This window comes from Melanostigma gelatinosum, assembly GCF_949748355.1.
Source record: "Melanostigma gelatinosum genome assembly, chromosome: 10".
Lineage (NCBI taxonomy): Eukaryota > Metazoa > Chordata > Actinopteri > Perciformes > Zoarcidae > Melanostigma > Melanostigma gelatinosum.
In genome coordinates, this window is record NC_136643.1 from 6,184,122 (window position 1) to 6,208,892 (window position 24,771).

At 42.6% G+C, this 24,771-nt stretch overlaps 1 protein-coding gene across 1 annotated transcript in view; it reads left to right on the top strand.

Annotated features, from left to right (window-relative positions):
* The first annotated feature begins 404 nt into the window (after window positions 1–404).
* The window catches only part of plekhm3 (pleckstrin homology domain containing, family M, member 3), a 43,098-nt gene continuing 18,731 nt past the window's right edge, over window positions 405–24,771 (top strand). Inside the window, exons 1-2 of the mRNA XM_079276357.1 lie at window positions 405–1,327; window positions 12,064–13,158. Coding sequence (XP_079132483.1) covers window positions 805–1,327; window positions 12,064–13,158 — 1,618 coding nt within the window. The 5' untranslated portion in view covers window positions 405–804. The remainder of the gene's footprint in view (window positions 1,328–12,063; window positions 13,159–24,771) is intronic.

A 24,771-nucleotide genomic window follows, 5' to 3' on the forward strand; every position in this document is an offset into this window, starting at 1 on the left:
GTTAGGACCGTCGCCATGTTGAGAGCCGTGTGGAGGCAATAGATGTGTTCTGAATTGTGAATTCAGCATTTCTAAAATAGTGGCTTCATTGTCCTATAATCTGACTGTTCTCTTGGCAAGCCCTGTATTTAGCGTTTAAGAAAGCGCCTGGAACACAACTGTTTTATCTGTAATTGAATCACTCCATTCTTACTGTTAGACGTGTTGCCTTCTTTTTCTTTTTGTACGGCATGCTTCCTCTAAACCATTTCCCCTTTCTCTCTTCTGTTTCTCACAGTAAAGCCACAGATAGTCTCCATCTGATGACTTCACAGCCACCCGATGGACTAAAATAAGCCGCCCCTGAGAGTATCAGCTTGTGTAGGGGGATTTGACCGTTTTTCTTGGCCAAAGTGTATCTGGAGCTAAGTAACGTAGTTTGCCACCCAAATTGGCTTGATTTCGGGAGTCCCAGGCGACTGCCAGTCCTGTTTAGCGCTGGCATGAAGCCGCAGCAGCTTTCCCCTGAGAGGTAGTCGACTTTCCCTCCAGCGCTGGAGGCACACCGCTGAAAAAGAAGACTGTAACCTTGGATGAAGGCCCTGTATTGAGGAGGAGAGCAGGACTTGGCTTCAGACAGCAGTCTGTGAAGCCCGCAGGCTGCTTGGATCTTCCTCACCCCGATCTTAGCTTGCATTCGACTGGCTGACAGCCAGCATGGTTCGTTGGACATGTGAATGATGTTCACTGGGTTTTTGTGCCCATTTTGGAAAACCATCTACCGGTAGTTGTGAGACTTCTTGCTCAAGGGGAAGGGGCCCAGCCATGGAGGGTCTTGAGCAGCTCGACATGGTCGGCGATATCAGCCCGGCCCTCGAGGCCACCGAGGACTTCATCCACTGCATCGGTGGGATACAAGGCCAAGGTCCGAGCCAAGCTCAAACGGGGACCCTCCAGCCTTCTAGGCCGCCAAAGCAGCTGCAGGAGGTTTCCAGCGCTGCGCTGGGGAAGCTGAGCTCCAGCGGCGTATGGGGCTTGCTGGCCAGAGAGCAGCCGGAGGTGGGGCCTCTAGGCCTGGCCTGGGCCGACAACTTCAGCGTGTTGGGCCTGGGGATGGGCTTGAGGCACGGCAAGAGAAGCAGAGCTCGCTCTACGAACGACCTGGCGGCCCACACCAAGGAGTGCACCAACAACACGGCCAACTCCTCGTCCAAGTCAGCCTTCAAGAAGGGACACAACCGGTCCAGGTCAGACGTCAACTACCGGCCCTCTGCATACACCGACAACGGACTGCCCACGTTGGACTGCAACACTCTGAAGAACATGATCCTCAACCACCAGCCAGAGGGTGAGTTCACATGCACAGTGTGAGTCTCTGTGTGATATGATGCAGGAGGTGTTTGTCAGTCCAAATCTTTCAGGTCTATGATTGAGCTGAAAAGATGATGATGATCTTTGGGTTTCAGACAGTGTATCAGATCAACGGACATTTGGGATTTCTGATATTGGGCGATATACTGTAAATGAAATCGACTCGACTTCCATCCACATTGCCTGTCCCTATTGAACAATATTTGATATTGAAGATGAAAGAAACTGTGAAATCTTTTAACAGTGAGGTCCCTGGATCGATCAATTCCAAAGTTTTGGAACGAAACAAATAGCATCCAGTTTTTACATAGGCTTCTGATATCCTAAAGTATTTTCTCTGGTGATTATTATGACGTACCAGATATTACAGAAACCGACCAGAGACTTATAGCAGAAAAACTTTAAATTTAAAACCTTAAATGTTGAGTATAATAACGGATTATTCAGAGTAACAGGGACACTGTTTCTTAAAACACATGTTGCTAAGTGGACGCAGTCACTGACTTCACCCATCAGTTTGTGGACTACCGCTTTGAAGCGGTAGTCGGTAGCGGTAGTTTTGCCATTTTTGCCATTGCCATCTTGGTTTTTGCAATGACAAGGACACTAGAGGATGGGGCTGAGTACAACCGAACGCTGAATAAGACATTTTTAGGCCACCAAAATGTTATAATTAACTTTCATGAACTAAAAACGCACTGTGAAAGGGTTAAAGTTGTAAGAAGAAAACACGGACAACTTCCAGACCGGACACTGCCGTAATAGTGACCTAGGTAATAGTGACAAGGTAGCCCCGCCCCAAAGCATACCCTGCTTTATTTCACTCTAAATGGACCATAATTTACTAAAGGAACATCAGTCATGCTGTATTGAAGACGACTTGAAACTAGAGATTGAGACCATAAACTCATGTTTACAATGTTTACTGAGGTAATAAATCAAGTGAGTGATACTTGTATATAATCAGACTTTCACATCCAGAGGAGTCGCCCCCTGATGGCCATTAGAAAGAATGCAGGTTTAAGGCACTTCAGCATTGCTGTCTGAGGTTGCTGTCTGATTGACCTCCATTGTGTCAAAACCTTGAGAAACGTTACCTCCATTTGCAAAGCTAAGTGGTAAATTAAATGCATCTTAATTTTTGTGAAATGACCCTTTTTAATTGCATCGGATTTGCCTAATTAGGCATTTGTAAAACGGAGAGCTGTTTCGTGCTCTGACACCAGAAAGACGGTGTCATGTCCGCTGACCATCAGTTCGGTCCCGACCTGGAGACATGCACATCCCCCCTCCTCCTTTGCTCTGATCGACCGTCCATTCACCGCAAGGCTTTCTCAGCCTTTGAGAGGCTTTTCGGAGGACGGAAGTCTCTGACTATTTGTGCTGCAGATCGGGGCGTATGCTGTACTTATGTTGAAGCATCCTCTGAGAAAGCAATAATGATAGAAGATGATGATAACTTGAAATGACACAGCTGTGCTATGACAGTCAGTATTCAGGCAGAGAGCCCAACACGCACACGCACGCACACACACATACACACACACACACACACAGCATTTGTTTGTGTGTGTTTTGGCCATCTGAAGGCCTAAGGAGATCCTAAGGGATCCTGAGGGATAATAGCCTGTAATCCTGTCAGCAAATGGACTCAAATGAGGCGAAAGAAGAGGCAACCCAATTACCCGGCCCCCGATACTGGCAGGATTATTTAGTATTAGCATATGTGTGAAAAGGCATCAGGCTATTTAGTTTGGCTCGACGTGCATTGAAAGGAGAGAAGTAGGAAAAGGACGGTAATAAGCAGAAGGCAGAGTGATTTAGCTCGGATTCGCGATGTCTCTTCATTCACATTGAGAAAAAAAAAGTGGCCTGTTTGCCTTTCCATTAGTGACAGCTGGGGATGTTTAGATGGTAAATGGAAATGATTATATACACAATAAACATGTATATATGAGACTAAACAAGCTGCATGTAGCTTTTGTCTTTTATAACATTGCCAAAGCGACATTCATCTGTTTGTGTGCCATTGTTCTTGTTGATTATTATTTTTTGCATACTTTGATCTTTGTTGCGAGCATTCCTCGATAAACTTGTGTTCTTCAAAGTTCAGGGTCCATGCAAGGAAACCATTTTTTTGCTGGCAGCTTTTAATATAACAAAATATGCACCTGTTACTCAAACGGTAAAGAGTATAATGAACAGATAAGCTTGTGAAAAAAGTAATTGGTCAACTCACCAAGTTTCTCCGAAGCCACTTGTACTGAGGCAGGGTTATTGAGATGAAGTAATTTGTCAATTAACCAAACATGAATCACAAAAAATATTTAAAATTTAAGAAGTTTCTGCTTTTCTCTGTTTTATTCCAAATTAAATATCATAATGTTTTTAGTTCAGAAGAAAATGAAATTTGAAGGTGTCACCTTGGGCCCCTGTGGAATTTTAGTTTGACCCTTCACTAAGTCCCGCCCCTGCAACGCAGACTGGCCAGTCATAGCGTAGCATCGACCGGCCTCTCATGCAATGTTTTCAGATGTTTTCATTTTCAGGCTGGTTTTGTGGATTTGGTTCGAGTCATAGTTAAACATTGTGTGATAGAGATACTCGTCACTCAGAGATCTTGGAAGGAGATACGCGTTAACTAGCTAACATTAGCAACATACGTTAGCAAAATACGTTAGCACATCATAAACTAGTGTTGGTACTGCCAATGCACAATGTGTGTAGTTAATGACAGTGTGGGCTCCATGGTAACTCTGACAGCTTGACGGAGTAGCAGAGAGAGGCGGGGCTTAACAAAGGGTCAATTAATAAATTGAAGAGAGAAAAGAAGACATAAACACAAACAACCACAGAAAACAATGGCTGCAAAAGAGGCACTGACTTCATATAACACACAATCAGAATGCTCAGCTGCAACCCTGAATAGGATAAGCGCTTACAGATAAAGGATGGATTGATGCATTTGTGCAAGTTTGACCACCGAAGTTTCTTTTTTATCATTCACAAGAAGCCAATGGACATGTTCCCAGACTAACAGTATACAACAGCAAACAATAAAGGAAAGTCTCATCATAGTCGTTCAGAACAGTTTCAGTTATTTCACTTATTTTCCCCACCGGCTTGTCTCTGTGTTATTTGCTCCTGCCTCTCTACAATAATAGTGTGTACCATTTATTAATTTTTTTGATTTTGAAATTCAAATTTTCTCAGTATTTGCTTCCTCGAATCGATCTGCCTCTCATCACGTTTATGAAAGTCTTTCTGCTGACTTTGACTGCATTGATGCAGTCTCTGTGTTTCAAATCCTGTCGTCTCTGAACTCCTCGTATCACATCATTCGTGACTAGGGATGGGTATCGTTTGGGTTTTTTCCGATACCGGTGCTAAAGCGATACTTTTAAAACGATACGGGTGCCTGAACCGATACTTTTTTCTTCAAATTTAACAATATATTAACTGTTTAAAGTATACTATAAATATAAATAAATACAAAACACTTGGCTTCAAACTACAGCTTCAAACAATATGTTAACTGTTAACAGTTTACAGTATACTTAAATAAATATAAATAAATACAAAAGACACACACACTGTGTACACACACTGCAGCTTCAAACTTCAGCAATTATTTTGCAGAAATATGAGCATATTTTCCTTCTCTGGCAAAATACGACACGTCTCATGACTTATTTTATTTTACCAGTCGGTGGCGGTAATGCGGCAATTCGTCGTTTGCCAACCGCCAGTTGGTCTCAAAGAAGAAGAAGCTTTTGCGTGCCTGTGTTGTTGTGCTCATGAGCGACAACGCTAAGTACCCCGTTGTAATAACACTATGAGTGAGGAGCGGAGGACCGAGTCCTGCTGCCAGGACGGAGTCATCAGAGTAGTGTGAAAAAAGTATTTCAATCGGCTCAGGCACCGAAATCTGCGTTGCGTTTCGGTCCGGTAGATACCGGACGTATAGAGCGATCTCGTGTGACGTCACAGTTTTAGCTGTCGGCCATGTTGGAGTACACACAAAGCCACTGGCATGCACGACTGAGTCGCATAACCTATCGATCATGGTGAACTTTTGTGCTGTCTTTGGTTGTGGCAGCAGAGCTGATAGAGACAAGAAATCATTCTTTCGTTTGCCAGCGGTCATTACACATCAAGGAAATGACACGTAGGAGCTATCCAAGCGACGTCGCGAGAAATGGCTGTCACGCATCTCTCGAGATATAAAGGAATCGAATTTGGCGTACACTAGAGTATGTGCGGATCACTTTATAAGTGGTCAGTGATTTTATTTACAAATTCGTTTGTGAACAGTATTTAATAAAGGAAATATAAATTCATCCGATAAGACTACTTCGGTAAAATTGTATTTCAATGTTTATTACAAACTGTTTCAGGTAAACTCTCTACTCTCCAAGATGCCGATAATCCAGACTGGTCTCCGTCTCTAAAACTTGGACATGAGAAGGTTACCGAAGCTTCATCGGCCCGTGACAGCAGTCGGTACCAGAGACGTGTCGAGCGTGTACAACAGGCGAAACACATAGATGCAGCCTCAGCATTGCTTGATATGAGTTTAACGTCAGATCATATATATATATATGTATATATATATGTATATATATATATATATATATATGTATATATATATATATATATATATATATATATATATGTGTGTGGGGGGGGGGATGAAGTTAGGGGTTAGTTTAAAGTTAATTCCTACACACACGCACACAATGACATGCATGTACAATGTAAACAAACACACGTGTCTGTTTGCACTGAGTAAACATTGAATATTGCTAAATATCTGACCAGATCTGTATATATTTACCCTTCCAATGACGAGATGAGAATTGTCGACGACCGTTGCTTTGACGTCTCGGACCCATCCACTGACAAACTGATTAGAAGCGTCGAGCCCTTTGTAGCACTCCAACTCGTCTTTTGTGTAAGGACTGGGGGTGTTCACGAGATACGTGTAGATGTTGCCGTAGTTTACCGATGGAAGATAAGTAGGATCGGCACTGAAACGATCTGCACTCATCGTACAGGGATCCAAATTACCAATAACCTTCAATTTGGCCAGGTAGCGAACCTTTAATGCACTATCCAGTGATTCAAAGTATGGTATTTTTGCCGCACTTCCTTGTTTACTCGCCGCCATGTAGGATCTGTATGTACTCCAACATGGCGGACAGACCTCGTATCTAAGGAGATCGTGATGTCAGCGAGACCACTCTCTAGGAACCGGTGCCATATTGGCACCGAGTTTCGGTACCCAACCCTATTCGTGACACACATCCTTTTTTCCCCCCTAATTTTTGGCCTCACTCAACATTGGGATGTTCAACTGTATTCGGTCCCAGATGAAACACACACACACTTGAATGCAGCTTTTAGATGCTGACGTTGACTGATGTGTTGGTTCTTATTTCCAGAACCCGACCGTACCTCTCACCCGGTGCATGCTGGGATAGCTTCGCGCCGCTATGAACCTGAACAGGACAGAGGCTGTGGTTTAGAAGTGGATGGTGTACCTCTGTGTGTGGCTGCAGGTGCCTTCTTCTGCTTTTTCATATTTGCAGTCTTCGTGTACATATTGTATCCAGGAAACCGTGGGAGTCTGTTAGATTGTAATATTATCGTATGCTACCATAACAGCACGTGAGGTTGCTTGCTAAAGGTCTTGATTGACTTAAAGGCAGCAGGGCTTGATAGTTTGTTTGGAGTCCTGAGGAAAAAAAAGGTAATTCTGGTTGACGGCGTAGACTATTACCAGAGTGTGATGTGAAAACCTACCAGGTGGAGATGAAGGCTAATTGAACGGAGCATTTTTTCCTCGCCACGATGCCTAATTTTCATCTCGGTCTTCCCGAGCGTGACGACTGCCAATCTGATTCCAGCTGCAAACTTATTTGCATATTCATTTGGCCCTTTAGCGAAAAGGGTTTGTTAACATGCAAAGTCCGAGACCCGGAGCGACACCGTGTCTACTGCCGTTTTGATAAGATTGATGAGGCACTCGACCCACCACCGGAGCTGTGAAGGATTTCTTTTTTCCCCCTTGAGTGATTTAGCACGTTAAAGAAACAAAGTGCAATGTCTGCCAATTAGACTGCTCCTGGTTGGGGGTTTACAATTCAATCAGATTGTTGGATTGCTTTAGCGCACGGTGATTGTTGAGATTTTTAAGAAAACCTGTCAACTCAATAAAAGACGTCTACAAACAAGGTTACAACTGGGCTGATGTAGACTTTAAAAAAAAAACGGTTTAAAAGTCCAGGTTCCATATACCCATTGTTTTAACAGCATTTCAGTATCCATGTTAATGTGAAGCAGGTCCTAACTGCATGTTGAAAAAAGTAGATGACATACTGTCTACATAATGATTGTACATCCTTAACTTAAAAACTTTCACTTATATCCAAATGTGTCAAATGTTCGATGTTTACATGTCTTTTGACCTGCAAATTACCAAATTGGTGGCTTGCACACAGCTCATTGAATAAGTCACAGTTTACAAGTCTTTAGTCTTTGCTGTCCCGTCATAAATCCTGAGGATTCATCTGTTGGTCACAAGTCTCATACTGTAGCTTGTACTTCTTGCTGGCCTGGTCTGTGTAGCAGGTGCTTCTCTCTCTTCCTCTTCCCTCAGTGGAGACACAGCGGGCTGATATTGAAACAAAAATGAAACCCTCAAGTATGATGAGACCTTTGTCCAGCATGTGGTTTCATCTGGGTGTTCATTCCTAATACTATCTTTTCAAATCATGCACTTTTCTTTTCGCTCTTGATTGAAATGCTCTCGGTAATTTAAATTTTTATTAGAAAAGTGCTACTTTACGAAGAATTATTTTCATTTGAGCCTCGACAATAAATCATCGGGCAGATATTGGCAAATATGATATACATGTTAGGCTGCATTGTTATGTAGAATTCATTTAGATTTGTTCCTATTTCAAGTTTATTGTGTGTGTGTGTGTATATATATATATATATTATACTGCGCATTTTTTAGTAATTTCAAATTAAAGTTACTGTTCAAAGTGTACTATCTTATAGAATAGAATAGAATGTATACTATCTTTATCCCTTTTTAAGGGGGAAATTTGTCTCTGCATTTGACCCATCCCTGAATGTAAAACATCTTTACATCAGCACATCTGTCACAAAATGTGTTTATGTATTGTCCTCAAAAATATCCATCAGGCTCTAATCGTTTCTAATTGTTTCTTTGAGAGAACAAACATACTGAAGAGTCAATTCTTAAAACTAGACCACTGATCTAGTTTAGCGTTATGCAAAGAAACAACAAACAAATGGAGATAAAATTCCCTTTTTATTTTAAGGACTAGTGTGTAGGATTGGCGGCATCTACTGCTGAGGCTGCAGATTGCAATCAACTGAAACTTCTCCTGTGTGCCGAGTGTGTAGGAGAACTACGGTCGTCGACGAGAAAACGTGAATGGCCATATTTAGAGCCAGCGTTTTTTTTTTTTGAGAAGACAAGTAGCCTACAAATAGGTATCATTACGTAGTTATTTCGGAGTCCCTTTTTGTCGGTTTATTGCCGTTGAATCACAGCCGAATCTGTTTATTTTGTGTTCATACAGCGACCTGTGGCTTGCTAGACACAGTGAATACAGCTCGATAAAATCCACGGAGCTCCTCTGAACAATATTATGAACCAGACATGACGGCGTTTGGCATTCCGACGTTTGAGGGACTTCCACAACACGTACAAATCAGCAATTGTCCTTATTCCGTTTAGTTTCCCGGGATATCTGTGACTTCCACAACACGTAGAAATATAGGTTATTTTTTCCATGGTTAATGGCGGACAGTTGAACGGATCCAGGTCTATAAACCACGCCCCCTCTCCGGCGATTTTGCGGCGTTTGGTGTGAACACGACCGGCGGCGCATTGGACGCGATTTTTTGACGCGTTTGGTGTGAACGCAGCATCAGGTTACGAAAACACAACAATCTTATTTTCAGGTAAATATACACTAAAGAAAACTTATTTATAATATTTTATTCCATTTGTTCCAAAAGATCCCCCTAAATCAGGGGTCTCTAACTGGCGGACCGCGGTCCGGATCCGGACCCAGACGCAGTTGCGTCCGGACCCAGGACCTAAAATCGATATTTCGGAATCATACATATTAGGCAGTGAGTTTTTACTTTTAAGCGGCGCATCTTATACAGCCGTTACGGTACTTGTTCAGCGGTGCAGGAGACACCGACCAATGCGTTGTAAAGCTCAGCCAATCAAATGTGAGTATTCTGACAAGTTTCCTGACTGAGCGAGGTTTACACACACCGTGACACACGGGGAGAGACGAGGAAATAGAAACAAGAGCAGGAACATTGCGCTAATCAGAGAGGTTATCTAACATGACATTCTCCAAAAAGAGAAACGTGTTCAGAGAGAATATAATTTATAAGCATGAATGAACAGACTCTTCCATGTTAATTCTTCCCGCAGGCAGTTAAATCCAGCATCTCATATGTTCAGAAACCGTAACTATTGATAAAAGCGGCAAATGAAGCGCACTACGAGACAAAGCACAACTCCTTTGAACAAACGTACCCACTCACATCTAAATGAAGACACAGAAAATAAACCTCAGAGCCCAAAATGATCAGAATCCTAACGCATGAATTCACTGTCCCAACAATGATGTTAACAGAGAGACTAGAGCTGAAACAAGTGGTTTAATAACCACAGATAAAGTCCATGCTAACTGATTTATCTTTTTAGATGTTTCTAAAATGAATTACTTTACTGCCCTAAATGCTACACACAGGTCCTTTAAAGAACCTTGTTGTGATCCCTGTTATACATTTAGTATGAAACATTTTGTTAATTACAATATATTTTCTCTTGGCTGGCGTTTTTCAGACGTCTAGTCTGAAAAACTCACTGCATGGCTGTGAACACAGCATGGCTCATAATAAAGACAAGCAGAGTTCACGCTTCTACCCGAGTCTGAAGCCTCCTTAGTCAAAGAAAAAACACACCACAATCACAGGAGGAGACGTGAGAAGACATAAATGAGGGTAAAACAAACCTCCTGTGGTGAAAGAATGGAGAGGAAAGGCCAAAATAGGGAGAGGGTGTGCCTCCGGCCTTCAGATTAAGAAAGTGGAACAGTTTGCCCTGTGGGCTCCATAACAACACTGTTTCTTCCTGCCGTGGAGACAAGAAACGTTCTCAGAGGAGCACCAGTCCACAGCTATCTCTCACCAAAATACCAACGCTCATGTCGGAGCCACAAGCCTCCGATAAGCTACTTTGTGTCGAAAACTGGCCCATCTAGACTAAGGTTTCGTAGATCAATTAGAGATGTAAGGATTTCACAGTGACCCATGTGTGCTCTTGACTTCAAGCTAAAGAGCAGGCAGCAACCTCCAGTTCTGAAAAGTGAAGCCAATGCGGAAGTGTCTTAAACCTGCATTCTCTCTAATGGGCATCAGGGGGCGACTCCTCTGGTTGCAAAAATAAGTGAGATTGCATAGAAGTCTATGATAAAATGACTATTTCTCACTTGATTTGTTACCTCAGTAAACATGAGTTTATGGTCTCAATCTCTAGTTTCAAGTCTTCTTCAATGATGTTCATTTAGTAAATTATGGTCCATAGAGTGAAATAGACCATGAAGCAGGGTGTGCTTTAGGGCGGGGCTACCTTGAGATTGACAGGTCGTTGTATACGGTGTCTCAGTGTCACTATTAATATGTCCAAAATGTCCGTAGTTACTTTTATTCACTGGTAGAAAAAAAAACAAGATGGCGACGGCCAAACTCAGGGCTTCAAAACCACAGTCAATGGGTGACGTCACAATGACTACGTCCTCTTCTTATATACATGCTATAGATGCACTTCATTAAAGGAATACGCCACAGAAAATGTCTTTTGAGCATCAACCAGTCAAAAGGTGACTTTAGAAAATAGGTAACTTACAGCTTCATGTAGGATAGCAGCTGTAGCCAGCTTGGATGCTCAGCAGTTACAATGGATTCCAACGGAGACCCAAAGTCATGGCAAAAAGCATTAAAAAGATCACACCACCTCTACAACATAATACACTTAAACATGGATCCGTATATTCCAAACACTCTTAGTTTCTTCCTCACAACAAACCCAAATTCACTACTTCTGTCGAGGGGTATTGTGTCTCCTATGATGTTAAATAAAAAAAAATTGTAATTGTGTGTTATGTAACCCATTCCATATCCATGTGGTTAAAAAAACAAAACAATTATCCTATTAATGGATCAAGAAAACTATCAAGAAAACCTCAGGAGATACATTATATTGTTCAGAAGGGCTGCCCTAAAAAGTATGTAGGTGGAAAAAACGCAATTAGTAATTACTGAAACATCCCAAAACTACAGCTGCCATCAACGAAGGATACAAATCTCGCCGATCCAAATGTCAAGCTTACAGTGGGTGAATGTTTGATACTCGAAAGTTGAGTGCAGTACTCTTAAAACTTTTAATCTGTGATAATGTGTTCGTATCAGAATGATTAAAAACATGTTTAGGACATAAGTATCTGACCTGTTATGATCATTCTGAATAAAACCGCTTGTTGACTCTAATGTGGTTATCCTGAACACACACACACACACGCACACTCACATTACTCATCTATGTGTTGTTTCTCCCTATTTCCCCTCCGCCTCCTTATCTCTGTCCAGCTGATAAAAGCAGCAGTAGCAGTGTGGTGAAGCAGGGTGCGATGGAGCAGCGCGAGGGGCCCCGGGGTCGCTGGACACCCTGCCACGTCGAGCTGACGCCCTGTGAGCTCCGGCTGTACACTCTGGACAGCAGCGCCAACCGCCAGCTGGGCACCGCCTACTCTCTGTCGCACTGCCAGAGCGTCATCTTACCAGCACCCTGCGGTGGCCAGCCCGCCGACCAGCGCACGCTCCAGGCTCTGTTCTTCAACAGCATGCGCCTGCAGCTGAGGGCGGCCAACCAATGGGAGGCCGTGGAGTGGAGGCGGCTGATGTGGGATAAAGTGCAGGCGGCCAGGCCTGCGAGGAAGGAGAACCATCAGCGGAAGACCGAAGCGGAAAAGCAACAGGTCGTCAGTTTCCACGTGGCCATTTCGCCGTCCTCGTCGCCCTCTCCGTCGGGCCTCGACACCAGGCCCGACAGTGACAGCGACACCCCCACGTCGTCGGAAGCGTCGCTCCCCCTTCAGCCTAACCCTGGCGTCCTGAGCAGACCCACCACCCTGCCTCTGTTGACCCAGCGCTGCCAGGACGTCCTCAAAGCTGGTCTGCTGCGCCAGCTGATGGATCAGAACAACTCGCGGGCCTTCACCTTCATCCTGACCAGATCCGCCCTCCGGGCCTTCCCCACCGAGGGCCGCGGGTCTGTGTCCCAGCCCGTCCTCCAGTTCTCCCTGGCCTCCTGCTTGGCTGTGCGGCACAATCAGGAGCCGGAAAACGGGGAGCCGTGGACAGATAGGGGGGACTGCTTCCAGGTAGTTTTCCCCAAAGAGGTGCTCAGACTTCGGGCGGACGATCAGCTCAAGGCCCGGGAATGGGTGGACGCCCTGCGGGGCGCGGTCGCAGCGCAGAGGCCAGCCAAAGAGGAAGCGGGAGAGTTGGGAGAAGGAGCGCCAGCCCTCCAGGGAGTGCTGTTGAGATCCAAACCATCCAGGGAGAGGAGGCAGCGGGAGGCCCAGAGAGCCAAGCGGCAGTCAGTCACCACTAGTTTCCTCAGCATTCTCACCTGTCTGGCTGTGGAGAAGGGACTGACGGCTCAGAGCTTCAGGTGTGCAGGTAAATGACCTCTCTCTCTCACTCACTCACACACACACACACACACACACACACACACACACACACACACACACCTTCTATCACAATGATTTTTTCTCTATTTTCCTCTTTTCTTTTAGCCTAATGAGGTTGTCTTTCTTTCCAACACAAATTTACCCACAAACAGTAGAAATTTCAAGATGGCATCCACAATCTCAAGTTTCCTCAACTGGCTCCCCAGACAGTATATTAAAGGTATACAGATACCTTTACCCACAGGCAATGTTCCCTCTAAGCTGCGCGCTTGAGCAATCGCGCACTGCTCGCACATTCTCAGCGCACAAGAAAATCTATGCAGCGCATAAAATAAAATTCAACATAAACGTATTAATTAATATCTAATATTAGTCCTAATCTTATCTAATCAATTAAACCAATAATAATAATAATTTTGTTTTCTGTACTATTTTGCAACGTAACTCAGTGAGTGACAGGTGTCCAGCCAATGATACGATTCGGTTCACTTACGCTACGCAGCCAATCATAGCATTGACACTATTGCCCTGCCCATTCGCGCCGTGCAGGTTAGCTAGCTAACAACAGTGCGGCGGAGTTACGAGTTGCAAATGCCCCTTATCCCCCCTTATCATGGCGAAACGAACGGGCAGCGACATAAAGTCAAAGCAAGAAGCAGACGAAGCCATCAACCTGGACAAAGTGTACAACCATTGGAGAAGTGAGAATGACAGACGTGAAAAATAAGGTAAAATTTAAGTCAGATTTGTGCATATTCTAGTGACATTTATTAAGATTTTTTACTTATGGATATTAATCATTAAATTATGTTACTACTAGATAATTTATGGGTAGTAGAAATGATAATAAAAAACTGAGTAATTACATATTTTACAGACAGAGTTACAGGAATTTACACTGTATCACAAGCTACAGCACACGTCATTGTGCAAAATGTGAATGTTTTAATGTGAACAAAATGTTATGTCTGAAAGGTGTATATGTATCATTTCTTCCAGAACAGGACCCTCACACAGGCCACAACAGGACCTCACACAGGCCAAAGCAAGACTCTTCCCATGGCCAAAGCAAGACTCTCACATAAAACATACTACACATCTCATGAACAACAAGATTTTTGTCTTTTTCCTTTAAAGTTTGTCAAATCACTTATATTAAAAGTAAACTAGTGAAAATTGCTGCTGTAATTTGATTATTTTAATAAGCCATGTAACTTGCTATGATCCAAGGTTTTGAACAGGTGTGATACTGGTGTGTGGCCACAGCGTGCACATCTGATGTTGCTCACAGTGGTCCTCAGTGTGCTCAGGGAGCTTGTGTGTATGCCCAGACACATGAAAAATTAGAGGGAACATTGCCCACAGGCGTTGTTTGTTTGAGTGCTAAACAGAGGAGAGGAAACGGGCAAAAATGGGAGTATATGTGTTTGGCAGTGGCATGTTAATATTTTTCTTCCCCCTTTTTGAAGTATTTTAGGATAGGGGTTGAAAATTGAACAAATTTGTATTACTGACTGGCAGAGGGTTCTTATTTGTTTGTTCAAAAATGTGTATCAACACAGTATTATGTATAAAATACAAAGCTGTGTTTCAAATGGATACTTCTATGAAGCATGCACGACTATACACAAAATATATACACGTTATCATTTTGTATCACAAAGAAAAGAAACAAAAAGTGCAGCCAACAATTATTTCCGGCCAAATATAATCTTGTTACTCAGTATAAGAGAATATTATCACGTTGTTGTTTTGCAACTTTTTACTTTTATTAGATTTCTCTGCTTCACATATAAAAGCAAAGCAAAACTAGCCGACAGTGCTTGACAAACATCCACATGTGTAGAGACATCAAAATACTCTGCTGGTATGTTTTTTTATTCTACCAAAGAATTCCAATAGAAATTCTTGTCATTCTCCGTTCATCCATAATGTATTAATTCTGTGAAAATGTGAATTTGAATAGTTTTCATTTCAAACTTCTGCACACAATATTGTCTTCTTGTTCACTGTAAAGTCCACGTTTCCACAACACACTTTCATGAGTTGGCATATTGAACCACAGCTGGCTTCCAAAGTAGCCGTGATGTCACAAAGTCCTGCTGCTACCAGGTCCAGGTCTTAAACCCAGAGAAACATCACAGTCAGGGAACATACCTGACTGGATTTAAGTATTTATTTAAAGGTAGAGCTCAACCCAAAATCAGAAACACAGATATTTCTCACAACAGGGTCTGTAGATTATCTTGAGTAACCGGATCATGATTTATGAAATGAAACATTGCGGGTTTTTTGGCGCTTTGATATATGAGGGCTGCTGCCTCTTTAAAAGCATCTACCTATTGTTGTCAGTCAGCTACTTTTCCCCCCCAGTTTTTCAGTATCTAGAGCTTTTTCATGTCCGGAGCCATTGCCGCTCTCCCTCCTTTATTACCACCGTTGTTAGCCTCCATACCAGGCCCTTGGACAGCCCCATAAATGGCAGGCGGTGCTTTTACTCTCCCCTGGGTGTGAAACGTGGGCTTCCTCCTTCTCTTTTTAGGAGGGCTTTGAATAATCACCCCTCACCTCCCTTTTTTATTTTTTATTTGTAACAACTGGCTTATTAATGCAGGGGCTGTTTGAAAGGCCAGCTGAAACGGGAACAAGCACAGAGGCCGTCTGGGGCCCGCTGATGATAATTGGTAGGCTTAAAGCACCGGAGGAGAGGAAAAATGGACGAGTGAATGAATGAATGAGAGCGAATGAAAGCGGCCTGGGGATGCTACAGTGGTCAGGCTCGATTGCGGCTGTTTGATTGAAGGGTTTCTGGGTAGCTGGATGGGAGGGACAGCTGGATACGTGCTGTTTCTATACAGAGCACACCTCTGCTCGCTCAGTCCGTTTACTTCCCTCCTTTTCCTCCCTTTCTTTCTTTTTCCTTTCAACAGTTCATTCAGACCTGCAGCGTTTTCCCTCTTTTTGTCTCCCTTTCCCCCTCTGCCACCCCCCCCCCTCCCCCTTTTCATTTATTTGACTGTATCCCTTCTTAGTCTCCTGCAGTGTTACATAGCAGCGCCTGAAAAAAAGAAAAGCTTTTACACCATTCCATTTCAAGGCCTTAAAGTGCATTTAAGCCCATTAGTTAGAGTTCTTGTGTTTTTATAGGTTTATAGTTTTAATTGTTTGTGCTTTTATCACACTGTCGATCTATAAATTTCACTCTCATCAGCTTAAATATAAGAACCTTAAATAAAGCTCCCCTCTTACCTCTCCTCGTCAGCATGCCAACTCCTTTTTCTTTATTGAGATGTGGCCTATTTTTTATTACACTTCAATTATTCTGTGCTAAATAAAAATACATCTCTATGGCCACAAATACACTGAGGAGGGGAGTGAATGATGTATTGGGTCAGTGATATATTTGGAGTGAAATATAAGAATTAGTTTATTATTTATCAAAAGTACCAAACGGTTCTCAAATGTGAAGAATTTCTGCTTTTCTCACTTTGATATAATTGTGAATTAAATATGTTTTTAGATTTCGGGCCGTTGATCGAATGTCAACTTGAGCACTGGGACCTGAGGACATTTTATCAACTAAATATTTAATGAAAAACAATCAACATGTTATTCGATGACAAAATTTTATAGACTATATAGTTCTATTTTTGCCAGAATTTAAGAATTTAATTGGAGTTGATAAATCTATTAGTTGATTTTTATGGGATTTGTTGAGAATATGATTTTTTCTTTTATTTCGGCCTTATAATTTAAGTTAGTGTAACAGTTGTGTTCGTAACAAGACTTGGTGCTTTGACTGTTGTCGTCTATATTTGATGCAGAATAGGACCAGTTTACAAAGTTTGCCATGGATCGAAAGGCCGTAGATTGGCCCTCAAACCCCTGTAACAATAATTCATCAACAATATTCATCTTCTGTTGTTTACCCAGTGGCGGGCTGTGCATTTTATACCTGGGCCTTCAGTGCTGTCCTACTACAGTTGAACCACCTCCTAATAACCTCATTATGACGCCACAGCTATGGGTTATTATTTGTTTCTAGGGGTGTAACAATACATATATTCGTATTAAACTGTTCGGTGCGAGGCTTACGAACCGAACGATACGTTTGAATATTACTAGTGTGTTTGGGAAATGCAGAAACTTAAATTGTGGGAAATATAATGTTCTTTCGGTGAAGCCACAGCGCTCAACTTGGCAACCCACCCAAGTGCTGTCTGACACGCCCACCGCGGAAGAAAAACATTGTGCTCTGGTGAGCCACGTGTGTTCTGGGAGACACACTATGCTAAATTAGCTTAACAGGAAAAGAACAGCAGTACACACGCTGAAAACTCTCCCCGCAGCGTTTAGCTGTTCCCTACTGATTCAAACAGGGCTAAAGCAATCGCCACACAATCCCCATTTCTCCAGACCATAATTCCTGCTTTGTAAAATAGAACAGATACATGAATACGTGCATGACAGGATGCTTCGTTATTAACGAACAATGCATATCGTCAAAATCAACGTAATTAACACAATGACAAGAACAACCTCACAATAACCAGTCACATATATATTTATATGACAACAAAGCATGACAAATCAATCCAGTAAACCTGCGGCACTACAACACGTATTGGGTCTCTGCAAAAGTTTTCAAAAGCACCGTCGCTTGTAAGTCTCCTGCCTTGCTATGGTGTCTTGTTGCTGCCTAGGTTAGCCAACTCAGGTTATGAAGTCCAGCTTACAACACCAAGACGCTCAGTTGCAAATAAAACACATTCTTAGCCATAACATGTGAAACGCTTCTCCAACGCTGTCAGCCAGGAATACCGTTTGTACAAATCCTTTTCCTGGCTGGGTCAGGGCTGCTAGCTGTGGGGTTGGCCGACCCTTTTTTACGATATCCAGCTTGTCTGGAAATGTCCTTCTCCAGAAAGGCGTTGCCAGTAACTCCCAAATCCGTTACTCCTCCTTCAGCCATTGAGTGTTAAAAAAACACGTTAATGCTGAGCTGCACGTTAATGCTGACGTACTTGTAGACTACCTCGGTAGCTCTGGCACGTCAAAGAATACGCCCAACATGTCAAACTAAAGATCTGTTTGGTTGACACGATGACAATCAATGTCATTCCCATTTACTTTAATCTGTAAAGGCTTCCTAGCGGGCCTCTCTTCTTACCTAGAGACATAGAGGTGAAATCTGATTGGATAAAAGCTCTACTTAAAACAAGCTGCACTGGAAGCAGCGCTGCAGGCTGGAAGCAGAGCAACTAGCTGTGCAATGAGAAAATAAGCTAATGGGAAAAAAATTATAATACATGTAGTACATTTGTGAAAAATTATTAAATGATAAAATAGCTATAACTTTGTGATTCTGTTTAGGCCATAGACCCTGACAGCCCACCACTATGTTTACCTAAATGCACGTCGGATTATTCATAGATGAAGCCTCTAAACTAAACAAGATCTCTTGATGATCAGTACGCTACTTTAGTTTCCACTGGTCTCTCTTTGAACTTGTTTCATGTCTGCCCACCTGCATATGCATGCTACGTCCATCCATACCTATTGAGTGATTGGTAATTTAACATCAAAATGTACAAATGTATTCAGCTAATTACACATGGGAATTGCTGCGTTTTTTAATCCTTTTGAAGGAAACTGTTAGTGTTCGTTTGAAGACCGTGCCTCCCCATCTCACACACACACACACACACACACACACACACACACACAGTGCAGAGTGCGTCCTCAGGTTTGGTGACCCCTGTCATTGCACTGGAGCACATTCTCAGGCCCCCGATGGACCATGTGAATCTGTTGGACAGGGGTGGGCGGGGGGGGGGGGCATTCGGGTGAAGTGGAAAACAGTAGATATGAGGGAATCGAGGAAGTAGGAGGTGGGCTCACATCAAAAGATAGACAGTTTCTCTCTGTCTCACACACACACACACACAGTCTTACCCATAGTACTCTCCATTTGTGCACGTTTTCATTCGAGTGTTTGGTCGGTGTGAACGGGACACATCAAAGCTCTAGTTTCTCTCGTCTTTTCAGTTTTAATTCGCACACGTGTACATAACACACACACACACACACACCAGTGACTCACACAGAGGTGTGCTGGTTTAAAACCAGCGGCGGACAGATAAAAGCGTGAGTCCCCCTTTTTTTTTTTGCCCTGATGTCATCTCTCTCTGTGTGTCTCTCTGTCCCCCCCCCCACCGTACACTCACCCCAGGCAGGTCAAAGTGACCCTCTCTCACTACAGAGAGCCGCGGTACAATCGGTAGACCTTTGAGCTACGTTTGAATTCCCATTCATGTCTTCCCTGTGTCCCGCTTCTTCTTCGTCCCAGGAAAGAGCCGTGAAAGATCAGAGACGAGGAGAGAAAGCAGTGGAGAAGATATCTGTTTTGGTTGGTTATCACACAATGTCTGTATTACTACATTTTCAAAAAGAAAAGTGCAACTCCCGCATTTCCTAATAACCGCTGTAAAATGTAATCATTTATTACACGTGGGAGGACATTTATTTCATGTTGCGTTGAAGCTCTCTATCACAAAATGCAGCAGATTATTACAAAATGTGGCTAAAATGAAGTGAAACTTTTTGACAATTTGGCGAGTTATTACACAAGTCAGACTATGGCATAAAATGATCGGATCACATTACACTCCACAGGTGTTCCCAATAAAGGGGACACTGAGTGTATACATGTATGCTTTATATACTTATATTCTTATATTTACGTAGATTCTTATGCTACATACCTTATTTACTAACTCAAACTAAAGCAAAACAAATGCATAATGTATTTATATTTTATTCATACAACATCACAATCTGTTCAGTCTACTTAAATGTTCTCTCAGCAGAGGGCAGTTGTTTTTTAAATATATATAAGGTCAGCATCAAATTGATACGCTTGGTGTTATTTAATCCTTTGTATCATAGTCCCAAATGCATTATCTGTTGAGGCTTCACTTTAGTTTTTTTTTTTTACAGTACAGAGCTGTTTATAGACTGCCTCAGTATTTACCTCCATGTGTGTGTGTACGTGTGGGCGCGTTCTCTTCTCGTCTCATGATATAGAATTTGAGGTTCAGGGTTAAAGATTGTTATTTAGTTTGCAAATGTTTTCAGGCTACATACGTATGTGTCTTTGTTCCTCTGGTCCCAGCGGCGGGAGACCAGAGTCGAGGCCAGCGAGGCCAGCTGACTTCTGGCCGGCTCGGTGGTCAGCTCTTTCCTCGAAGTGACACAGTGTTTCTCCGACTGTTGACCATCCACTCGGCCTGCTGGCTCCCAACCAGTGGACTGTGGTTCCTTTGAAAGAGCATCCACCCCAACAACAGCATGAGCTCACTGCTGTAATTAGCCGACACATGTGTATTCCATCACTGGCTGCTTCAGTGAGATAAGACTTTGTTGTTTTCCGTCTTATCCACAAGCAGCAATTTAAACCAAAGGAAAATAAAAAAGCATCCACTGTTGAAAGCAATGAAAATAGATGATTTGTCACAGCTCTTCAATAAAGGGTTTTAGGGATAAAGTGAAAATGGCAGAAAAGCATTGCAATCAGAATGCGATCACAACAGCCAGACCACATCTGGAGGTGGTCTGACTCGCACTGTGATCAAATGTCTGACGGATATAAATGTAGTTTGCACAGTTTAGCCACATTCTATAACTTAAATATTTAAGTTAAGGACCATGTCACTGAGAGGGGTTTGCTGAGTCAGCACCAGTGCTGGACCACTTCTCCACTGTGATCAGGTGATGTCTTATCTGTCACTCACGCCCCTCGCCGTCCACACTGTATGCATGTCACACATACAGTAGCTTCCCTTCAACCTGGGTGGGACACGTCATGTTTATTGGCAAGTCTGCCAGCCCCACCCACCTATTTTGCATAGTGAGATTGGATTACAGTGTCGGCAAAATCAAGACAATGCTTATTAATATCTTTGAACTTACTGATCGACAATAAATACAATACCGATATATTTGTAATTTTTGTATATCTGCATCGATCAGCAAATTACTATCATCAATAAATTGGATAACCAAAAACTGAATAATTGTAATAAACCGGAACCAGTTTTTTGACTACTGGTCAAGACTTCACCTTTTTTCACTTTCACCAAAGGATGAATCAATAATGTATAAATCAATCAACAGGTTATTTAATCGATGGTTACAACTCTAGTCCAGTCCGCCATTCGGTCTATATGTGGCTCAATCTCTGAACCCATTGGCTATTGGTCTGATGATGACAAGCCTCAGGAGGCAAGGGACTATATTTTTGGGGATCTGGTGTAGCTAGTGGATATCTGGGCCAAGACTTCCTTTTACGCACGCTGCTTGTTGTTTACAATCTGATTATCAACTTGAGACGTGAGACTGGAGTTGGAGTTGAGAGACGACATGTATGATCAGTTTGCGAGCTAATTTTGAACCAATAAAAATCAAAATCATCGTCACATGGTAGCTAGTGGGTTCTAAGATTGCATTCCAGCCAATGCGTTTTGCCTCTTTTGCTCTCCACACGGACTGTTTACCTGCATTCACCCGAAGCCTGCTGGAACGTGATTGGTCAATACTACTCAGACTGTAAACAGAAAGCAGAACAATTTTGATTTAAAATCTTGGATTCTACAAATCAATGCAGAATCTGTTTATCGAGGTTCATTCGTGGCTGACTGATGCTCCAACTTTAAAGCGGATTCATCTCAGCTCTCAGTGCTGATAAGACCGTCATCTGTTTTTTTCAGACATCAGATTCTCGTCTATGATATAAAAGCAGTTGACCTGACTTCTTTTTTCTTCTTTCATTGTCTGCCTTCATCTGTCCTTGTTTGATCTCGGTCTTTTCTTTTATGCGATTCCGTCGCTCCTCTCATCTCTCAATAGCCTTTTACTCATTCAGCCTGTTTTTTCCTTTTCCCCTTTGTCAGTGTGCGTTGTGCTTGTTTCTGAAGCACCACTGACAAACAGGCTGACACACGTCTCTCTTTCTCTGCCGCTCGCCTTCTCTGTAGCTCTCTGTTCTCTAAAACCGTGATAACAATCTCCCGTTTTCTTTTCTTCTTTACCTCTGTTCGCTCGCTGTTTTCCCTCCAGGCCCCACGTCCTCCGAGATGGTGCTGGATAGGGGACACCTGTCGCATAGGGTGTGGCACTCAGCTGTATGTGTGTGTGTGTGTGTGTGATCACAGACCAGGTCCGGGTGTTTGGGCGAGGAGTGAACTTTAAAGAGTCGGGGAAGACAAAGCCTGCAGTGGGGCAGCTTTTGGGCTGAATGGAGCTGAGGATCTGTTGGCCTTTTAGGTCTACAAAACACTCTGTCATTGAAGTCTGCTGTGTTGTGACTACTGGAAGAACCAGGACTCTGTTATCTGAGGGATAGCTTCAAGGGAAAGGCAGGTAGATTTAGGCTAACATGGATATTAATAGTAGAAGATGCACTGAACAAGAGGAGGAAAATAATCCGTAAAATATTGCACACAGCTTTAGACATACTGAAGGATGTACATGTGGATTCGGGAGTTTGATGGTGGGTGTGGACATATGAAAATTAGGTGGACTTAACCAAAAGTTATGGTTTTGATATTCCCTGAATCGCCAGCATATAACAACCCATGATGAAATAGCTCATCACCAGCAGTCAAACATAACATCATTTATGCACTCCTCCAGAGAGAACACCACATTTAGTTTTGTGGATAGAGACTTGACGTATAAAGATAGATTCATACCACAATAATACAGCAGACTCGAATATAGTTTTAGTCTAAAATTGGTGACCAAGTAACAGAAGTGTTTATGGCTGTTCCTGAAGGCCACACTCAAAGGTCGGGTGAGAAGCCAGCAGTCATAAAGAGGGGAGTGATGCAATGGTTGTTTAATGGAGATACACTTTCAGACCTGGGAGACATTCAGAGTGTTGCAAAGATGCGAAAGTCTGGGCAAAAAGGTACCTGATGGTTTGCTTTGTCGATGTGAGCACTCAGACAAGTGTAATGTCTTTGTTGACTTGAATTATTGACTGCTGTTTCTTGAAGAAACACATTTTGAACTTTTCGGTGTCTCTCGGTTGCTCGTGGTGAATGCAGAGCTTATGTTTCGATTTCTTTCCAAAATCAGTTTATTGTTTTGTGTGCTGTACATGTTTTCTATTAACTGTAAAACTTTTAAAAAAAAACAGGTTGGAGATCACACACTTGACCTTAAGAAAACACCTCCATGTCCATACAATTCAGTAAAATCAGCTGTCCCAGTTATTTTGTCCCGGTTACATCCACCACGATACAACATATTATCTTCCGAGTGCCTTTTTAAACATGGACTATCTGGTTTATTATCAGCGGGTTTACTCGGCTGGATTAGTGTGGTATTGTGGAGGAAAAAAACTCCTCACGATGAGAGTGGAGCAGGCCAGCACACGTGGACTGATAGCTTTTCAGTCACACAGCGCTAAAAACGTTACCGAAACTGGTTTACCGTCAAAAAGGATTGTAATCCTGCTGTTGCAATTACAGTTATACAATGGTGTACATTAATCTCATGAAATATTACACTATTAACCCACTTTGGAAAAAACTCTTCCCAGTCCCAGGAGAACACGTCTTCCCCAGGACCCTAAAATAACCGGAAGAGAAAAACTCTTTTCTATATCCCCCCCCACATATTTGTTCGCGACTCCTCCCCTTCTGTCTATCTCAATTTTTATTAGCTAACTTCTCTACACACCTCAGTAAACGCCTGTCTCCACATCTCTCTCTCCCTGAGCAGCTAACACATTCAAATCCTGTCAGTTATGACTTACTCCCTTCTATGATAATCCTTCAGTATAAAAGCTAAACTTCTGCAACTTGGCAGAAGCTTCATGTCTTATTAGCTCCTAATCCTACAACACTTTATGTTTATCTTAATTATGCATTCCCAATACACTTATGATTATGACAAATTATGAATTCTTAATTATTAATTATTAAACACTTTTATTATATCTACTAAACACCCCATTTTTTGCTCAAATTTCTTACAGTATTCAGTGCGGGGCAATAAACTGACACATATTAACGCCAAGTCATTTGCTCTACAACCTTTGTGATCTCCTGATCTTGGCTCCAGCAGACTGTTAACACCAAGCACAGACTTGTGCAACACCTCAGCACACAGCCGTGTTTGTTCCACATTAAGAAGATTGTTGTGTTGGTTTGATTTCCACTCATGACACTTTCTTAAAAGTGGTTTAAATGCTTTCCTCGTGGTTAAAGAGACGTTCAGCAGGGCTCAACAATAACTTTTAGAAGTGGTTGGCGAAACTGAAGATGCGGTTGCCATTTTTAGTCACTTGTTTTGTTTTTACTCACGATACCATGCAGTTATACATCAGCTTAATGATGTCAATTTGACAGAAGAAAAGCTTTATTACAGTAACAAAACAGAATTCTTCTTCTTTCCATCCAGCTCAAAGATGCTGGGATACTTTTCCTCCCAAGACTTCACAAATCTCCTTACGGTTTTTCCGTTTCGGTTCATCTGGTTCTTTGTCCGTTGAATCGATTTGCACATTGGTTTGTGATGTTGGCGGGTGCGA